This window comes from Schistocerca cancellata, chromosome 8 (assembly GCF_023864275.1).
Source record: "Schistocerca cancellata isolate TAMUIC-IGC-003103 chromosome 8, iqSchCanc2.1, whole genome shotgun sequence".
Classification (NCBI taxonomy): domain Eukaryota; kingdom Metazoa; phylum Arthropoda; class Insecta; order Orthoptera; family Acrididae; genus Schistocerca; species Schistocerca cancellata.
Window position 1 is genome coordinate 459,532,802 of NC_064633.1, and position 12,501 is coordinate 459,545,302.

The 12,501-nt window shown below is 39.1% G+C and overlaps 1 protein-coding gene across 2 annotated transcripts in view; it reads left to right on the forward strand.

Annotated features, from left to right (window-relative positions):
- LOC126094530 (pre-mRNA cleavage complex 2 protein Pcf11-like) overlaps positions 1-12,501 on the forward strand; it is a 144,799-nt gene that overhangs the window by 69,517 nt on the left and 62,781 nt on the right. For both annotated transcript variants that reach the window (XM_049908949.1, XM_049908950.1), the window contains exons 8-10: positions 7,358-7,743; positions 8,133-8,296; positions 10,181-10,355. In XM_049908949.1, coding sequence (XP_049764906.1) covers positions 7,358-7,743; positions 8,133-8,296; positions 10,181-10,355 — 725 coding nt within the window. The remainder of the gene's footprint in view (positions 1-7,357; positions 7,744-8,132; positions 8,297-10,180; positions 10,356-12,501) is intronic.

Genomic DNA, 12,501 nt, shown 5'->3' on the forward strand with positions numbered 1-12,501 from the left:
ACATCAGCTCCATGTAAAACATGTTTTAGTGAAGTTTCCTTCAAAGAAAAGTGTAAAATAGTGTTGGACATGTTATCACTGATTATGATAGTACACTTCTGAGGAAATGGCATTTCAAGGTGGAATCAGACGAAGTTTTTTTGTTTGGCCAAACGTTCCCAATGAGTCAGATTTTGAGAAAGATGACATTTGTAGGAGTTTACCTGATTCTAAGGTAGACAGAAGGGGAAGGCTTCATTTTGAGTTTAAACTTGATGTCTGTGATATCTGCTAGAGTGGACACTCTTTCATGGCAACTTCCTTTCCTGTAGAATGTTTACAGATGTAATTTTTTAAAATCTGATAACTGTTTTTTTTTTTTTTTTTCAAAGTCATACAGTGTGTTTTGAAAAGATCTGTTTTTAAATAATTTTCGTATTTCATAACTAGCTCAGCACGCATTTCCATTATTAGCAAAATTAAGCTGTAATCGTACAAAAGTTTCAGGTGATTAAAGAAAACTCATAAAAATACTCAAATTTTTCTAAATAAGTGACTTCCAAAACTATATATACAAAATATCATGCTGTTTCATATGATAGGGGTGTCATTTAGCAGTGCCTAATAAAAAGAGAAAAAAGAAAAACAAGGAGTGGGGGATAAAAATGTATAATCTGCTTTATCATATTCAGCAACACCTCTTGCAACTTTCCAAAAAGTTTAATGTCAGTATCTTCAGAAGTTTCTGTTTGATTTACAAAATGTTCAAGACCATCCCGCTTTACGGAATATGCTGGAAGGACAGATCAAACATGACTTCATGATAAAAAAAAAAAGAAAGATGCATTCTGTGGAACATGTAATAATTACATATTTACTGCACTTACATTTGTAACACAAGATATTGTTAATTTTGTTCTTAAACACCAATTGTATCATCTAAACATGCTTGTATTATGATTATGGGTCACCCCTTCCTTGTGCTCTGCCAAAACCTCTATTTGAAGAAAACCTCTATTTAAGGAAAAAATATTTGGGTGCTTGGAGGTTCTTTAAAAATGGGTTTTACTGTAATAGGAAAAATAGAATTATAAAGTAGGAAAGTGATTCCTTTCTCTTGATCCACAATTACTTTGTACATTTCACAAAGTAAAGAAATTTACTGGCATATTATAACTGTTTGCTGGACTGAGACATGAACTCAGTACCTTTGCCTGTTGCGAGCAGGTGTTCTACCAACTGAGCCACTCAAGCACGATTTGTGACCTGTCCTCACATTTTACTTCTGACAGTACCTCATCTGTTACGTTCCAAATGTCAGAGAGAAGCACTCCAGTGAAACTTGTAAGACTAGCACTCCTAGAAGAAAGGATATTGCGGAGACGTGGCTTAGTCACAGCGTAGAGGATGTTTCCTGAATGAAATTTTCACTCTGCAGCAGAGTGTGTGCTGATATGAAACTGTTGGTCATGCAAGTTTTGCAGGAGAGATCCTGTGGAGTGTAGAAGGTAGGAGATGTGCTGGTAGAAGTAGTAAAGCCTAGAGGACAGGTCGTGTCATGCTTAAGTGGCTCAGTTGTTAAAGCACTGGATCGTGAAAGGCAAAGTTCCCGAGTTTGAGTTCAAGTCGCAGTCCGGCACACATGCACACTCTGCTGCAGAATGAAAATTTCATTCTGGAAGTTTGCAAGTAGTTCAGTTATTTCCAATGCCCAAAGGAGACCTTTTATTAACTGCATAAAAAAAGAGTATTAAAGATATTTAGAGAGCATTAAAAGGCTGCATCTAGCATATTGCTAGTTTACGAGACTAACTTCCCCAAAATTTTATATTGTTTGTTGTGGCCTATCAAAATATTCAGGAAGATTAACATAAAATACTAACATAAAATATTTTGGAATCCTTTTAAGATACTGCAGTTCTGCTATCACCTATATGCAGTGTAAGGAAATACTCATTAACCCAAAACACAGTCTCTTCTTGTGGCTGTATTGATTATAGAGAGATGGTGTGAATTTCAATTTTTCAAATGAACTGTAATGATTTTTGCTGTTACTATTGCAGATCACAAAGACAAATTCAACGCCTTTCTCTTTGTGTGACCTGATATGTAACTTTGAAGAAATTACAGTATGTAGGAGTAATGTTTTGTGTGTCTGGAATGTCAGACATATTGCTGTCTTATGTGAAAGTTCTTAACTTCAGTGAAAGAAAAAAAAAGAAAAAAAATGGTTATAGGAGGGCATTGGAACAGAAAAACAGAGTATAGAGGGACAACTTGCAATGAATGTAATGAATGAAATAAATTTTGTAGCAGCCATTGCTCATAATCCACATTTTAACTCCAGAGAAATTGAGTGGCCTCTGGAATATCAGTCTTAGTGTTGTTCATATTTTGTACCCAGGCAACTTCCATCTTTGTGATATGGCACTTCACCAGCAAATTATCCCAAGGATTGCAGATGATGAATGGAAATTGGCTTTTCAGTTCTACTGAGATATCAGGTCAATAGATTCTTTCTTCGGTGAATTTTCTTTACCTATGAAGCAACCTGTACAAATCATGGAAATCTGAATGTAAAAATATGAATGTTATTGGGCCTCGATACATTAAATGATTGATGGACAGGTTGAACATAGAGGCACTGGTGTGTGAACATTTAATGTGGGATTATTGGAGACTAAGTAATTGATCCTTACTTGATTAGAAAAACCTTGGAGGGTAACAGATATTCACAGTTTGTTACAGAAGTGCTACCAGATCTCCTAGAAGAAATGCCGTATGAAATATCCTTTGATGTTTTTGGCAGCAGCTTAATGGGTCTGCAGCTCCCTACATGCTTGCAACTAGGAAAGTGCTCACCCAGCTCGTTCCTGGTTGCTGGATTAGACAGGAAGACATTATCAGTCAGTCTGCATGTGTGCCTTATTTCATACTTGTGAACATTTTTCTCTGGCAGAGGCTCAAAGATGGAATCAGCACAAGGTCTGCTAACCCAAGAGGACTGAAAATGTAACGTTGTTGCAATGTGTGCAACAATATCAGTCTGTCTAGAAATCTTTGCATCAATGGCTGCAGAAGTGTTAGGCAGCAGTCAGTCATTTTGAATACTTTGAAGTTAATGAAATTTTATTGATTTTGTAGGTGCAACAAACTGGAGCATCCAATGAGTTCGATACTAGCAGTTCCACTTGATAACATGCACATATGCATAAGAGAGCAATAGATGTGATGTTCTATATAGATAAATCCTAAATGAGACAAGTGACTGCATAGTAACAGTAGTGAGTTTCTGTGAATCTTTCAATGAGTAAGAGTACAGCCCCCCCTCCCTCACACACACACACACACACACACACACACACGTGTACATGTGCGTACTCATTTACATTGTGCCACCCTAACACACAAATCTTGAGACTGCAGTTTGGGAAGTAGACTTGAGTAATGGGTTGATTTGGTTCAGGTGAGTATATGGAAAAAGAGAAAGGGAGTGGAAGGAGGGGTTGGGGTGGGGAAGAGCAGCTGATGCACAGAATAGGAATGCAACACACAGACACTGAAGCAGATGAGTTCGTGTCGTACACGATGGCAATGATGATGTGGAAGAGTAGATTGGGAGGGGTTGACAGAACGTTAGGTAGAGGGTGTAGGTGCAATCGGTTAGCAGAGATTGGGGCCAGGAGGATTACTGTGGTGAGGAATGTGGTGTAAGGATAAATCTCATCTGGTGCTGGGAGGCAGGATCCAGGTAGTGCGAGTTGTGAAGCAACCACTGAACTTCAGCATGTTGTCCTCTCAGCGTGTTCCACTACTGAGTGGTCAGCTCTGCTTTTGGCTGCAGTGTGTTGGTGCCCCACATAAAATGCTCTTCACAAATTGTAGCAGAGCTGGTACATGACATGGTTGCTATCTCAGGTGACCCTGCTTCTGGTGGGTAGGATAAGCATGTGACAGGACTAAAATAGAACCTGCTGGGTGGGTGAATGTGGCAGGTCTTGCACCGGGACCTTCCACAGGGATTAGGCCCCTGTGGCAAATGGTTGGGAGTGCAAGTGACATAGGGATGGACCAGTGTGTTATTTAGGTTAGGTGAGTAGCAAAATACCTCTAGGGAGATTGGGAAGGATCATGGATAAGAGATCCCTCATTTATAGCCATTATGGTAGATAGTGGAAGTTAAAGTGAAGGTTGTGGTTCAGCTATGCCTGTCTGTTGTGATGTTGAGTGATGTAGGGGGCTCCTCCACAACTGCTTCTTTAAGACAGTGGGGTAATTAGGGGTAAGTGAGGCTATGCTGTGGGAAATCAGTTTGCAGACTAGATTTTAAGGATAGTGCCTTTGCCTGAGCTGCCACCACATACTGGGAAAGGGAATTCTCCTCTACACACATGCCATCCATGGGTGTCCAGGCTAAATGGGAGTGACTTTTGTAGTGGAATGGATGACAGCAGTGAAAATGCAATTACTGTTGATGGTCAGCGGGTTTAATATGGATTGAGATACAGCTGGAGCCATTGGAGGTCAGTGTACAGGAAAGTGACACATTGAGCTGAGGAGGACCAGGTGAAGTGCACAGGAGAGATGATGTTGAGGCTGTAGAGGAAAGAGGATTGGGTGTCTTGGTCTGCAGAATCAGAAAAGAGCTTTTGGGGATTATTAAATTTCCTCTAGATGGCCCATAAAGTTGGCATAGGAAGGTGCCATGCAAGTGCCCGTGACTACGCCATGGATTTTTTTTATAGTGTTGTGTGTCAGGATGTAATTGGTAAGATATATGGGAGTCAGAAGGTTGTTGGGAGTGTTTGATAGTGGCAAGGTCATAAGCATGAGGGTTATTGGTGTCCAGAGAGGTGGCATAAACAGTGACAAGTAGGGATCCAGATGGTAAAGGGTTGGGTATGGCAGAGAGTCGGTAAAAGAGGTGGTTTTTGTCCTTAGTTTGCGAGGCTAGGCTACAGTCAGTTGGAGGTGTTGGTGGCAATAGCAGAGATTCTTTCAGTGAGAGTGCAGTAACCAGCTACAATAGGGTGTCCAAGATTCTTCGGGTTATGGATTTTGAGAAGCATGTGGATGGTGGATGTGCAGGAGGAGAAGGGGGCGTGAGGAGGGGGATGGATTCAGGTGACAGATTCTGGGATGGGCCCAAAGATTTGAGTATGGATTGGAGGTTATGTTGGACTTCAATGATGGGTTTAATATGGCATAGCTTGTTGGTGGAAAAGTCAAAGTGTTGGTGGAAACCGTACGTTTGTTAGTCATCGTGATGCATCATGTTAGTGGTAGAGCTTTTGCCTGCAGGGAATCTCTCTCTTGAGGTTGAAAATGATTTATTCCCTCTGTTGAGGGGTTTGTGTTCTTGGGAAGGGATGTGGGGAAGGGTGGTAAGGGCAAATTGGAGGCAAGAAATTCCTGGAAGGTAATGGGGGAGGGTCCAGTATGCTGTAAGTTTTGCTTGGCCTCACAGCCAGGCACTATTGCCAAAAGCTAGCCGGAAAACAGATTCCCTGTGCCTGTCCCTTTGCACTCCTAGTCCTCACATCACCCCCAAGAATCAGCTGCAAAGGAGCACCACTCTCAATAAACTGTATCGTCCCATCCTGGACAGCTGAATCATATCTTTCATCAGGGCTTCGACACACTATCGTCGTGCCCCCAGAAATAGGAACATCCTACTCCCAATCATTCACACCCCCTCCTAAAGTACCATTTCTCCACCCACCTAACCTAAAACTATCCTGGTCCATTCCTATGCCACACCAACTCCTAACCCCAGGCATCTAATCCCTGTGGAAGACCCACGTGCAAGACTTACCTGGTTCATTGATCCAGTAGATTCTACTTCAGTCCTGTCACATAAGAAGCAGAGCCACCTGTGAAAGTAGACGTGTGTGTGGTGGGGGGGGGGGGGGGGGTTGCACTCTGTCTTTTCATCTTTTTGCCAGGCAGCACTGTTCTCACATTTCTCTGCTTGAATGCTATTCAGCTAGACTGCCTGTAAGCAAGACTTTTCATTATATACATTTAGTGCCGTAATCTTTGTGCTTCACTAAACATCACCTGGGTTCTTACTTTTACAGATTAGGGTTCTATACCAATATACAACATACTTTTTCTCTCACTACTGCAGCTGTAGATGTGTCGTCCCCACTGTGGCAACCTCTTGATTGTATTTTTAATGATCTGTGGACCATGATATGTATGGGCTATGCTGTAATCTTTCTGCTGAAAATTTTTCATTGGCCTTGAATGGATATCATACTAGGCTCTCAGTTCCTTTATTTGTGCATAGGGTAACTATTATTTCTGTATAAAGGTGTGTGTGCCACCTGAAATATACAAGGAAAAGAAACGTATTGTTTCTCGTACTTGTTTCATGTAATAAGAAAATGTAATGTGTATAATGTCAGAACAGTGGACATCGGGATATGAGAGACTACGATAGTACCAGTTTAATGTGCAAATATTAGACAGATGTGTAAATGTAATGAGAACTTTATGTTCTGAAATATATGGAACAAAGTAACTTTTGATGAATTAAAGGAGAGTGAGAGGGAGCAGTACAAAAATGGGTAAAATTTGCTTCAGAGTGCCCATAAATTGTTCCTGAACAGTGTGTAATCTGATTTATGTTTTCACAATAATATATGTTTCTGTCAGCAGCTGTTTATATGAAGAGGTAATAGTAATATTAACAACTTGTTTAATGGTTTGCTTCCGGGTGTCAGGCAAGCTTTTGTTGTCATTTGATGCACAGTATCTCGACGACTGACCTAGTTGTCTCATTCAGTTGCCACGAGTTGTGCTGTTATACTGAAATGAAATGAATCGTATGGCATTGTTGGCCAGGAGGCCCCATGCGGGGGAGTTTGGCCGCCGTATTGCAAGTCCTTTTTAGTTGACGTCACTTCGACTCGCGAGTCAGTGATGGTGAAGGAGGCACAACACCCAGTCATCTCGAGGCAGAGCAAATCCCTGACCCCACCTGGAATTGAAGCCAGGACCCCGTGCGCGAGAAGTGAGAATGCTACCACAAGATCATGAGCTGTGGACTGCTGTTATATTTACTTGCTGCAATCTGGTTGGAGTCCAGACTGTGAGTATAAATAACAGCACAACTTGCAGCACCTAAAGAAGATTGAGTCAGTTATCAAAATATTGTGTGTAAAATGGGGAAGCAATAGCTTAGCTGAACACCAGGAAGCACACCATTAAACACTCACTTGAGAGATACCTACAGCTTGTTTGAATACATAGAATTTCTCCCCCTGTAATGAGAGACAAAGTTTTCATGTTGGAAATAGATGTTGTCAAACTGATGTGCCACATTTATTGTAGAGAACGGAAGCATGAATAGAGCCAAATTATTGTTGCACAGATTGTTTGGGAGTGAGGAGTTGTTTGGAAGTGAAGATGTCGATCTCCGGACTCTGGCACCCATTGCTGTAGCACCTTTAGCGCCTTCGCCACCGCCCCCAGCTGCCATTTCTCGTTCATCGCCATCACCACCAGCCCCTACAGGTGCTCCGCCTCAGTCACCAACTTCCCCTTCCGCACCAGCAGCTGCTACAGGAAAAGGCTACGAGCATGGTGTAGCTGGTTGGGCACAATTAAAAGAAGCACATCCAGACGCTTATAAATCACCAGCAACTCCAGTGCCATCACAGAGTCACAACCCTACTGACAGGCAAGCTGCGCAGATGAATTTATTTGAACGGCCTTATGATAGACTGGGAAGACCATTACTGTATCGCAAACTTCAAGGTAAGCATTTTATTATCTTCAAAATATCTTATTCCAACATTTTCAAATTCTGAAAATAATAGTAATACAATATATAAGTAGTACAGTGTTTTGTTAAAGTGAGATTTTCTGTAGTTTTTTAGAAATGAAATAAATAAATGTTGCAATTAAGCAGAAACTGTAATATAGATAGTGTGGAGCTAGACAAATAATGAAGTGAAAGGTGGATACGTTTATAAGCTGGTGTTCAATTCTTTTTGTAAGTGGAAATTTTCCCCAAGTGTTGACTGCACAACTCAGTAAAGTAGGGTATCCTGTATTGTCTGCACAGTGTAAGTTTTATTGGAAATTTGCAATGTGCATATGATTCATAGCATATATTTTTATAGCAATTTTAATCTTTATTTCAGAAGAGCAACGAGCTATAATTGCATCAGGTGAAGATACAGATATGAGAATGTTAAGAATGGATTCTGATATTGATTTAAATATCAACATGATTATTGCCCAGGCAGAAGAGCAGTTGAAGAGTGGCAACATTTCATTCAAAGAATATAACACATTGCTAAAGCAGGTAACATACTTTTTTTGTAAGTACATTGGAATAGTATGTGCCAGAAGCTCCCAGCACTGGAAAGCTGCATGAAACGTAAACTACAGCCATTCATGATTTTTTGGAATTCATATAGGGCTGAAAGGGTGAAACATTTACTTTGGTTGTTGTTGTTTCTTTTTTGAAACATCAGATATATGTATAAAATGAAGAGTGTTCAACATTCAGATGCATGTGCTATTTTTGTTCTGAACACACAAATCAAAAACATTTTAGATTGGAAGTACTGCTTTTATTAGGAAGTAGTATGTTTTGACCCATTTATAGTAGGATTTGCTGTAAAAGATCTATGAAATTTCTGTTTCGGCCCCACAGTGCAAAAATGCTACTAAGAAATTTAACAGATTCCACGAATGTATTTTAGTTATGTATAAAGAATTCCAACATCTGTGTTAGACCAGAGGGAGAGTTAAATTTGTGCTGATTAGTCTATATGCCCCAGGACAACCAAGAAATCCTGGAAAGACCTGGAAATTTTTTAAACTGGGAGAAATCTGAGAAAAACCTGATTTTTTTTTTTTCCGTTGTTTTAGTTTTGAGTTAAATTTTTGTAACTTTGACTGGTAAGAACTGATACTATAGCACTGTATTTTACTTAAGCCCACTGTTGCAGCAATAAAAGGCAAATGAGAGTATAACACCAAAATAAAATTTTAGTTGCAAAGAAAATGCATTATTTACAACAAAACAGTGCATAAACAAGCATCTGCTGACACTACACAGTACTACGTAACAAAAAAACTGCTTTTGATTCCTCTTTTCTCAAGGGGCACGTATCATTGAGCACGACATCATAACTGTTTACATTTCTGATAGCTCACAGAAAAATATTGTGATTGGTGGTTTGAGAAGAGTTACTTTCAAAATAAATTTCCTTTTATGAGAGATGAACTACGTTACGTGTGAGACTGTACAATTAATTTTTTAAATTGTGGAGCATTAGACTATCACTAAAAATTAGACAATTTGAGGATGAGCCACTTACAAAAAATTCAGGCCCAAAGATCAGCCAGTTATTTATTTATTTAAAATTTTACTTAAAGGGTAAAACACAATGAAAAAGACAAAGTTTCAAGGTTAATTTTTCATATTTATTTCAGTTCTTTGTATATTACAAATTATGCAATAGTGACGGAAAAAAGTATAATCATCCTAAAAAATATACATATAATAGAGGGAAACATTCCACGTGGGAAAAATATATTTAAAAAGAAAGATTATGAGACTTACCAAACAAAAGCGCTGGCAGGTCGATAGACACACTAACAAACACAAACATACACACAAAAATCTAGCTTTCGCAACCAACGGTTGCCTTGTCAGGAAAGAGGGAAGGAGAAGGAAAGACAAAAGGATATGGGTTTTAAGGGAGAGGGTAAGGAGTCATTCCAATCCCGGGAGCGGAAAGACTTACCTTAGGGGGAAAAAAGGACAGTCTGCCGAGTTCCGTTTCTTAAAGATCTGGGAAGTTCTATGCTGGTGTATAAAAGCCTCACCATTCAAAGGATTGGTAAGTTTTACAGCTTCGAGGGAATGTATATTGTCTCTTAACATGGGAAAAGTACTTTCAGCAGGTGTATAGTGTATTTTCACCTGGGAAAAAGTGTACTTTTAACTGGAAAATGTTGGGATTCCCCCCTGCCCCCGTGCCCTGGCAAGTATACAGGCAGTATTTTTTCCCCTTCAGGTTCTAAGAACATAACTGTAAAAGATAAAGATAAAAAAAACACAACTGTCCTCCGCAAATGTTTGGAGGTTTGTGAAGCACAAATCTATAAATATTTAGAGACTAATCTATTTAATGTAATATGCAATATTGCTTTCTAATAAGTTTCCTTTTTACAGGTAATCCATATCAATGAGATCCAGAAGCTACGTGAAGCTCAGCGCCGAGATGCACAAGAAAACAAAGAAAACTGGGGAGCAAATAATGTTCCAGTAGCAAATGTTGGAACAAGTGTTAGGAGGGCTCATACTGCATCACCACTTTCTACTGATGATGCCAACAGGGATTCTAGAGGTAGTGTTAATGTTCTTGTATTATTATTAAGTGCCATGATATAAATAAGACTATTGTGTGGTAGGTGGGAGAGATATTTGTCATAGCCCAGATCATAACATATGTCTTGCTTTTAAGGGATTTGATTTGCAAACAGTGGTAAAAGACCAAAGAAGTAAAACTGTCTTAATTTTGTGTGTATTTATTGTTTTGTATTCACTGAAACTTCGATCATGTGAAAGAATGGCTCAAAGACTTCTTAAGTAATAGGACACAGCATGTTGCCCTCGACGGTGAATATCCGTCAGACTATCATCAGGAGTGCCCTAGAGAAGTGTGGTAGGACCGTTACTATTCTCTATGTAAATGAGCTGACTGATAGGGTGAGTAGCAATTGTGGCTGTTTGCCAGCAATGCTGTGATTTACGGGAAGGTGTCATCGTTTAGTGACTGCCTGAGGACGCAGATTGATTTAGATACAATATCTAGTTGGTGTGATAAATGACAGCTTGCTCCAAATATAGGAAAATGTAAGTAAATGTGGATGGGTAGAAAAACAGTCCTTTGATGTTTGAATACAGCATTAGGAATGGGCTACTGATACAGTCCCCCTTAAATATCTGGGCATAATGTTGCAAAGCAGTGTGAAACAGGACCAGCATGTAGGACTGTAGTGGGGAGGGCGAATTGTAACATCAGTTTATTGAGAGAGGTTTTGGGAAGTGTGGTTCATTTGTAAAGGAGATGGTGTATAGAAAACGAGTGCGACCAGGGGTGCCCAAAGTTTCTCATGTCCGTGGGGGCGAAAAAATTTTCCCGTCATATGATTTAGAAATATTGAGGACATTGTCATCTGCTCATCATTTTCTCCAGTTGGTTTCTGCAGTGTGCTGTTTGTACATGGCAAGTTTTATAAACATAAAGAAGCTAATAATACAGTTACAATAACAACAAGCTTTAGATTCCCAGTTTTATATTTCCCGTCATTTACATTCTGTTCTGTTGATCCCGCCGTAATCCCTATTCTGTCAGTTAATTGTTTTCTTACCATAAAAATTTTGTGCAGATTGAACCACTACTACAAGCTTCAACATATATTTTCAAATTGATTTACCTGGAAACTTAATCATGTTTCTGCTCATGCACTACCTTTAGGATAATGCAGAAGGACAACTGTACAGTTTAATTCGCAAAATAAATATTTTTGGGTTCTGTGAAAAATGTTGTTGGCATTTTAGGAGTACTTTCAAAATGTTTCCACCATGTTTACTCTAAACTGCACTAAATCATCAAAACCATCATCTGAGTTTGGTTTTATTCTTAAGCAAAAAACATTTGATTTCAACACAGCACGATTAGTTTGTATTACGCATTATTCTTATTGACGAGTTGTTCTAAACTTTTACTTTAGTTTGTCATGATTCTAATAAAATAACTTGTCTTTTCAACTGCATCTTTTTATGATTTGGATTTCATACGCATTTTTTGCATATTTGTGAAAACATTTGAAATTGGTGGATGGATGGCTTATGAATGTGCTATGATACTGCTGTGTGTTGTTTGTCGCTCGGAAAAGTACATGCAACGTAGAAAGCGCACCTTTAACTACTCTGCAATTAACCAGAGGTTCCGAGATCTTTTCTCTCATGAACTACGTGCCAATTTTTCCTGTTTTGCATGGGCCCCATGCTGTTCGTCTATTGAATTTTCACAAATTCATCAACTTTAAATACTTGTTTGACAGTTGATACGGTGTTACTTACTTGGCATGTTTAACTATAAAAGTGTAGAGTGAAAAACATGTTAAGTTTTATACATTTATTACTTCAGATGGCACAAAATGGAAATCTGGATAAATTAATATGTAAATCTTGTAGTGGGAAGGATGATGAGCCAGTTGCTTAGCAAATTTTCAGCATTTAGCCTCAGTATAGTTATGTTTAACCTTAAATCCCCTTGGTCAGTGATTCCAATCTGTTTCTTCTTCTTTTTGTAAGAAGATTGGTAGTCACACAGAAACTCCTTCCCATGACGTATGAAGATGGAAAAGCTATCAAAAACTTTCTCGCAATATTCCATAATATAGGATAAATAACAGGTATGTCTTTGAAGCCAGATTGCTGAGATTCCTTTTTTAAGCAGTACTTTTTAAGCTTTTAATACATAT